Raw genomic sequence first — 8,436 nt, 5'->3', positions numbered from 1 at the left:
TGGCCACTGGCCAGCTGGAGAAGTGGGCTCTACACGGATGAATCCCAGTTTCAACTGTACCGGGCAGATGGCAGACTGTGTATGGTGTCTTGTGGGCAAGGGGTTTAGTGATGTCAACGTTGTGAACAGAGTGCCCCATGGTGGTGGTGGGGTTATGTTATGGGCAGGCATAAGTTACGAACACAATTTAATTTTTATTGATGGCAATTTGAATGCAGAGATACTGTGACGAGTTCCTGAGGCCCATTGTTGTGCCATTCATCCACAGCCATGTTTCAGCATGATGTTTCAGCATGATAATGCACGGCCCAATGTCACAAGGATCTATATACAATTCCTGGAAGCTGAAAATGTCCCAGTTCTTCCATGACCTGCATACTCACCAGACATGTCACCCATTGAGCATGTTTGGGATGCTCTGGGTCGACGTGTACGACAGCGTGTTCCAGTTCCCTCCAATATCCAGTAACTTCACACAGCCATTGAAGAGGAGTGGGACAACATTCCACAGGCCACAATCAACAGCCTGATCAACTCTGTGTGAAGGAGATGTGTCGCGCTGCATGAGGCAAATGGTGGTCAAACCAGATACTGACTGGTTTTCTGATCCACGCCCCTACCTTTTTTTATTTTTAAGGTATGTGACTAAGAGATGCATATCTGTATTCCCAGTCATGTGAAATCCATAGATTTAGTGTCTAATGAATTTACTGATTTCCTCATATGAACTGTAAATCTTAGAAATTGTTACATGTTGCGTTTATATTTTTTGTTCTGATGTAGTTTATTGTCTAGATTCCAATGTTAGCTAGTTAGCTGGATGGCTGCTCTGTTGCTATTATTGTAGAAAGCCCTTGTTGATACTAGCCAGATGGCCCACTGCTAGATAACTACCTACCAAGATGACGAGGAAACTATTTGATTCATTCTCTATAATCCCATACTACCAGTGCCAGCACATTGCCAAATGTTTAGCTAGGTACAGTAGTTAATGTTAGCATATTCGCTAGCTAGCACAACATAGCTAGCGAATATGACACTGCACTAACTCAGCAGCTAACACAGGCAGTTGTGTCATGGAAAGTAATCCATTGTGATTTAATTATAATGCCAATACTAGCTACAGTGGTTAACTAGCTTGTAGGAAATATTTTGGGTTGTGTGCATTGCAGCGGTGCACTTAGCTAGCTACCATCCCATAGCCTGCATTGCATATGAAGTGTGACTGTCTCATGTCATTTAACCGTGGATGTACAGAGAAAATGTCCTATTTTTTCCTTTTTGTTGTCACACCTTTTGACTCCCCCCACGTGGAGGTTTGTGCTCTCTGATTGGCTCAAAGTGAAGTTGTTGGCCACTGACGAGCATTGCGATTCTACAAGTAGAAAATGTCAGGTTCGGCGCTACTGGGTCGGCATGCAGCAGGCACCGCTTTTGTTCTAGGAAGAGAAGGAACGGCCTCCCACTGTGATCAGTACCTATCCTAGTATATAGGCATTCATGCTTTAGCTAAAGAAAAAACTGTTTTTGGGGGGGGTGTTAGAGGTTTTATGATGCTTGTACCTAAACAAAAGTAGATAATTTTAAGATTGTTCTATTCATCAGTTAGGGTTTCTATAAGCTTCAATATGAGGTCCTAAACCTAGAATGAAAGTGTATCCTTGTAGCTGTCAGGGCTAATATAGCCAAAATATTTGCCTTGGGGTAAATTGAGCCAATGGCCATGGGTAAGTTGAGCCACTGTAAGTGTTTTCTTCCCAAGTGTAATGCAAGGCATTACCTCTGGGATATGAGGTAACAGGGCCTGGCCTATGTTAAGTGTTTTTAAAAAGTACAAAGGGTTTTTTAGGTGTTAAACCTGTGTTAAAAGATGCTTACAATATTAGAAGAGAAAAAGCAATTTTGTTGAATTGTGGGAAATAAAGATAGACATGGTTTTAAAAAGGTAGTAATATTTCATTGAGTGCAGAAATTTGTAGACAGCTTAATTTACTCTGTCCCGCGGCTCAACTTGACCTCATACCCGGGTTGTGCCAAGAGACCACATTGTGGAAAAGCTATGACTTCAAAACTTTAATGTTTACATGAATTCTGACTATTTCCAGAGATACACAACATCCTGAAATATATGTAGATATATTTGTTAGAAAGAAAACTATATTTTCCTTGACGGAATGACGCTAAATGTAAAAAAATAAATAACTGAATTTACTACTGTCCTGACGTTGGCCTGTTGGGGGAGGTTTATGACCCCATAAATACCTTTCCCCTTTTCTCTCTCTCTACTTTATAGAGTTGACTCTTGTAAAGCCTTTGTAACTTAGAGAGTCTGGTAACATCAAAAGGTGGGAAACGGAACCATATTTCGGTAATCCAACCAGTTGAAAATATGCATTGGTACTTAATGAATATGATCTCAGATCAGTTCTTGTCTGAGACATTACTACTAATGACAGGATGACAAACTGTATCTTGGAAAGTCAACACATTCTAGTTATCAGATTCACATGGAATTGTTGTGCAATTTAAATGTTTAAATATGAAACTATTTGTGAAAAGATGAAATGTAATTTTAGCTTCTTAAATGAGAGAACGGTTTGTCATAGAGAAACTCTGCCCCGCCCAAGTGAACAGACATTGGTTGTAAACTATGAAATACGCCCTTCTTTCACCACTATATAAACCCGTTGACGAAAATACAACTTTGTGCTCCGAGGACGAGAGGACGGCGGTCCCCACGTTGAAAGGGCTAAGACAAGAACCTAACGAAATTAGCATCGAATTTCAACGTGAAGATGACGATCAACACACCGAAAAGATGAATTTCGACTATACCAGCCAGAATATAGCATGAGCTTAAAGTATGGCAACTTGGTATGAACTTTGAACTCTTATTCACTAAAGAAGTGATACCTCCTAGCCGTTGCATTAGCAACAGCAGCTGTAACACGTGGGCTAGGAGAGAACGTACAGAGTATCCATTCTACCATGCTCCAGTTCACCACTAGACATTCTTCAGAGGACAAGAGATCCATGCTGGACAACCCGGCCTTCTATCTACGACCAATCTACCGAAGCGCAGCTCAGAGTAAATATTTGTTGCATTTTCCTTTTTGAAATGGGTGGTTATTTAGAATGCATAAGATACTGTATTTACGATAGCATAGCTGCCTACGGCCCAATAGACAAAATATTTTTGTTCCTCAGTCTTCCCGCTTCTGTTCCGTCCACTAGGGACGTTTTCTTTTATGACATAATTTGTAATCAATGAATGATCCATTCTGTGTAGATGTAATTGATTCATCCTGTGTATATGTAATTCTGTGTGATTATTTAGGTATTTAGTAAATAAATAATGAAACCAAATTTTGTATTGCTGATTCAACTTGTTAGCCAGGGTTCGTGAAGATAACCAAGAATTTACAACTTTCAGATGAGACTGAATAAGGTGAGGATTAAATATTGACTGCTATTGAGGTAAAAGATTACCAGGTCTTTCAGAGTTTATTCGGAAGATAACAGCTCTATAAACACTCTTTCGTGGTGCCCCGACTTTCTAGTTAATTACATTTACATGATTAGCTTAATCAGGTAATATTAATTACAGAGAAAGGATTTTATAGAATAGCATGTCATATCACTTAATCCGGCATAGCCAAAGACACGACACCCCACTCTCCTCTACAGTAACTTTTAAAAGATATCGCAAATTATAAAGGTATTATATTTTATATAATTACAGAAAGATACTGTATGAACACAAAACAATAAACGTGTGTTAAGTGTTAAAAAAAGAACGTTTTTATAAATGACAAATATATTGATAATTTACAATTGCAATACTCAAATCATCATGCAGTAAACGATAATAGAACAGTTTGTTATGTTTTTGTTAATTTAAGCACGTCCTTTATCATTCTTTTAACTGTAAAATATATTCAGATCTAAATAGCTTTGTCCCAAAAGGTCCTACAGAACAAAGCAAAATGGCTTAGAAATTGCAGTACTTATGTTGTCACGGTAAAACCAATTGCACAACAGAACAAAATGTAAGGTAAGGTGGTCGTTTCAATCCAAAAATTATTAAAAAGATGACAATTATTTCAAAAAAAAAAAAACGAAGTTGTTCAATAGAAAATTGAGTATGTAAGTGAAATCTGAGTTATATATATATATATATATACTGCTCAAAAAATTAAAGGGAACACTTAAACAACACATCCTAGATCTGAATGAAAGAAATAATCTTATTAAATACTTTTTTCTTTACATAGTTGAATGTGCTGACAACAAAATCACACAAAAATAATCAATGGAAATCCAATTTATCAACCCATGGAGGTCTGGATTTGGAGTCACACTCAAAATTAAAGTGGAAAACCACACTACAGGCTGATCCAACTTTCATGTAATGTCCTTAAAACAAGTCAAAATGAGGCTCAGTAGTGTGTGTGGCATCCACGTGCCTGTATGACCTCCCTACAATGCCTGGGCATGCTCCTGATGAGGTGGCGGATGGTCTCCTGAGGGATCTCCTCCCAGACCTGGACTAAAGCATCCGCCAACTCCTGGACAGTCTGTGGTGCAACGTGGCGTTGGTGGATGGAGCGAGACATGATGTCCCAGATGTGCACAATTGGATTCAGGTCTGGAGAACGGGCGGGCCAGTCCATAGCATCAATGCCTTCCTCTTGCAGGAACTGCTGACACACTCCAGCCACATGAGGTCTAGCATTGTCTTGCATTAGGAGGAACCCAGGGCCAACCGCACCAGCATATGGTCTCACAAGGGGTCTGAGGATCTCATCTCGGTACCAAATGGCAGTCAGGCTACCTCTGGCGAGCACATGGAGGGCTGTGCGGCCCCCCAAAGAAATGCCACCCCACACCATGACTGACCCACCGCCAAACCCGTCATGCTGGAGGATGTTGCAGACAGCAGAACGTTCTCCACGGCGTCTCCAGACTCTGTCACGTCTGTCACGTGCTCAGTGTGAACCTGCTTTCATCTGTGAAGAGCACAGGGCGCCAGTGGCGAATTTGCCAATCTTGGTGTTCTTTGGCAAATGCCAAATGTCTTGCACGGTGTTAGGCTGTAAGCACAACCCCCACCTGTGGACGTCGGGCCCTCATATCACCCTCATGGAGTCTGTTTCTGACCGTTTGAGCAGACACATGCACATTTGTGGCCTGCTGGAGGTCATTTTGCAGGGCACTGGCAGTGCTTCTCCTGCTCCTCCTTGCACAAAGGCGGAGGTAGCGGTCCTGCTGCTGGGTTGTTGCCCTCCTACGGCCTCCTCCACGTCTCCTGATGTACTGGCCTGTCTCCTGGTAGCGCCTCCATGCTCTGGACACTACCCTGACAGACACAGCAAACCTTCTTGCCACAGCTCGCATTGATGGGCTATCCTGGATGAGCTGCACTACCTGAGCCACTTGTGTGGGTTGTAGACTCCGTCTCATGCTACCACTAGAGTGAAAGCACCGCCAGCATTCAAAAGTGACCAAAACATCAGCCAGGAAGCATAGGAATTGAGAAGTGGTCTGTGGTTCCCACCTGCAGAACCACTCCTTTATTGGGGGTGTCTTGCTAATTGCCTATAATTTCCACCTGTTGTCTATTCCATTTGCACAACAGCATGTGAAATTTATTGTCAATCAGTGTTGCTTCCTAAGTGGACAGTTTGATTTCACAGAAGTGTGATTGACTTGAAGTTACATTGTGTTGTATAAGTGTTCCCTTTATTTTTTTGAGCAGTGTATATATATATATATATAATACATCTCTGCTGCACCAATGGCAGTCCTGTTAGTATAGCTATCAGATGTTAAAGTTATGTTATTTGGTCAGTTTTATTTCTTCTCCAATCTGTGTGCTCCTCTGAGGAGAGACATAATTACCTCCTCAATTTCTATCAGTCTGTAGAAGTAAACATTTTCAGTAATTTATTTGACATAGAAATAGTTAATAGATGTTGAATTGGGTTCAAAATGAACACAGTTGATTGCTCTGCTGTTGGTACACCCCCCTAGTCGTTCTTTCCCCAGCTAGGGAGTGCTGTTTCCTGGGGGACACCTCTGTATCAGCTCTTCTACCTCCACTACCTCCATCACCAAGTCACGGATGGACTTCACACTATCCAGTGGAACCGCTTCCTCCTCTTCCTTCTCTTCCTCCTCCTCTCCCTCCAATCCCTCAATACCCACTGTGTTAGACTGTAGCCCCAGAGCTTCTCCTCTGTCCCCTGCCTCCACTACATCCCCCAGAGCCACTCCTCTGTCCCCTGCCTCCACTACACCCTCCCCAGGCCCAGTGAGTGGAGTAGTAGCACCCTCTGGTGATGTGACCAGGGTATTGCATACAAGCAGGGCACCCTCTCTCTCAGTGACAGTAACTCTAGTGACGGAGGTAACTGTCGCTCTGTCCTCACTGCCTCCATGCTGCATCTCTGATCCTGTGGGGTTAAGGTCATTCTGAGTCAGGGAGGCTGGTTCAGTCTCTCTGGCTTGGGTAGATGAGCTAGTTTGGACTGTACCACTAGCTTTCATTTCTGGAGTGGTGTCAGAGTGGACCGAATCACCGTCTACAGTTTCTATATGGGCGTTGGATAGGGCTGTACAAATGTGATGTGCTTCTGTGTTCTCTGCCTCTTTACAAAGATGTTCTTCCTCCTCTTGCTTCTCGTCCACGGTGAGAGGTACAGATGCCCCCTCCTTCACCCCTGCAGGAGTTTTCAGGTAGACTGCTCTGTCTGTGGTTTTTCTCTGTCTCTGACCAGTGGAGAGCACTGTGACCTCAGGAAGAATCATACTCATTGGTGATAGAGCCTCGACACACACCGACACACTGTCGTCACTCACTGGGCTGTTTCTGGCTTTGTCTGTGTCTGGTTTGTCTTCAGTTCCTGGTGGTTGGGATGCTTTTTTGGCTGTGTCTGGTTTGTCTTCAGTTCCTGGTGGTTGGGATGCTTTGGCTGTGTCTGGTTTGTCTTCAGTTCCTGGTGGTTGGGATGCTTTGGCTGTGTCTGGTTTGTCTTCAGTTCCTGGTGGTTGGGATGCTTTGGCTGTGTCTGTAACTTCAGGTGTCTGGGAAGCTGGTTCAGCCACAGGAAGAGAAGCCTGGGGGGAGGGGCCAGAAGGTATGATTGTGGCCAAAGGGGCGTCATGATAGACTAAGGAAGCATCAGGTTTGGTTGAGGCAGCACCAGAGGGGTAATCGCTTTCAGCAGAGGACACTTCAGGTAGAGGTGAAGGGGTATCAGGCTCTGCTACAGAGACATCAGCAGTATAGGTAAATATATGTGCTGGGGCAGAGGGTGAGAGTGGGGCTGGGTCTGGAGCCTCACTTTGTGGTGTTATGACAATGACAGGAGGAGTGAGGGCAGCCATATCTGGGACCACTGGGCCACCTTCCACCTCCAGCTTCCCAGTGCTAGAAGACGAGTTTCCCACCAGGGGAGAAGGTGCCCGCTCGGCCTGTCTGCTCAGCCCAGAGACGGCCATCTTGGCAGGGCTGGCGGGGGCGGAGAGAGGAGGGGTGCGACTGTCTGCCAGGCTGCTCTGGCTGGCACTCTGCAGGTCAATACTGTCCACCATCAAGTTGTTCTTCCTCAGACTGGCAGCTTCTTTCACCACTGGAGAAAATGAGAGACCGAAAGGGAGAAGAAAGAAATTGATTAAGTAAAATACAGGAGAAGCATACAGTACATACAATCAATTATGCCATACAGGGAAAACAAGAGGGTAATGGTGTTATGCAGGGTATACAGGAGGGTAATGATGGTATACAGGAGGGTAATGGTGTTATACAGGGTATACAGAAGGGTAATGGTGTTATACATGGTACACATGAGGGTAATGGTGTTATGCAGGGTATACAGTAGGGTAATGGTGTTATACAGTAGGGTAATGGTGTTATACAGGGTATATAGGAGGGTAATTGTGTTATACAGGGTATATAAGTGGGTAATGGTGTTATACAGGGTATTCAAGAGGGTAATGGTGGTATACAGGGTATACAGGAGGGTAATGATGTCATACAGGGTATACAGGAGGTTAATGGTGGTATACAGGGTATACAGGAGTGTAATGATGGTATACAGGGTATACAGGAGGGTAATGATGTCATACAGGGTATACAGGAGGGTAATGATGTTATACAAGGTATACAGGAGGGTAATGATGTCATACAGGGTATACAGGAGGGTAATGGTGGTATACAGGAGGGTAATGATGTCATACAGGGTATACAGGAGGGTAATGGTGGTATACAGGAGGGTAATGATGTCATACAGGGTATACAGGAGGGTAATGGTGGTATACAGGGTATACCAGTGGGTAATGGTGTTATACAGGAGAGTAATGATGTCATACAGGGTATTCAAGAGGGTAATGGTTTTATACACTTCTATTACTGCCAGGGTGTACAGTAGATTA

General features: G+C 43.6%; 1 protein-coding gene across 3 annotated transcripts in view; it reads right to left on the bottom strand.

The window, feature by feature from the left end:
• Nucleotides 1–5,555: 5,555 nt before the first annotated feature.
• LOC106591048 (protein Niban 1) overlaps nt 5,556–8,436 on the bottom strand; it is a 66,956-nt gene continuing 64,075 nt past the window's right edge. Inside the window, exons 14-15 of one of the 3 annotated variants that reach the window (XM_045694557.1) lie at nt 7,044–7,634; nt 5,556–6,998 (exon numbers count right to left, since the gene is read on the bottom strand). In XM_045694557.1, coding sequence (XP_045550513.1) covers nt 6,049–6,998; nt 7,044–7,634 — 1,541 coding nt within the window. In that variant the 3' untranslated portion in view covers nt 5,556–6,048. Of the gene's footprint in view, nt 7,635–8,436 lie in introns of all 3 variants that reach the window. The other 2 variants (XM_045694558.1, XM_045694556.1) reach the window with 2 other exon arrangements.

Source organism: Salmo salar, chromosome ssa14 (genome assembly GCF_905237065.1).
Source record: "Salmo salar chromosome ssa14, Ssal_v3.1, whole genome shotgun sequence".
In the NCBI taxonomy this organism is placed as follows: domain Eukaryota; kingdom Metazoa; phylum Chordata; class Actinopteri; order Salmoniformes; family Salmonidae; genus Salmo; species Salmo salar.
This window is presented reverse-complemented; position numbering and strand designations above follow the sequence as displayed.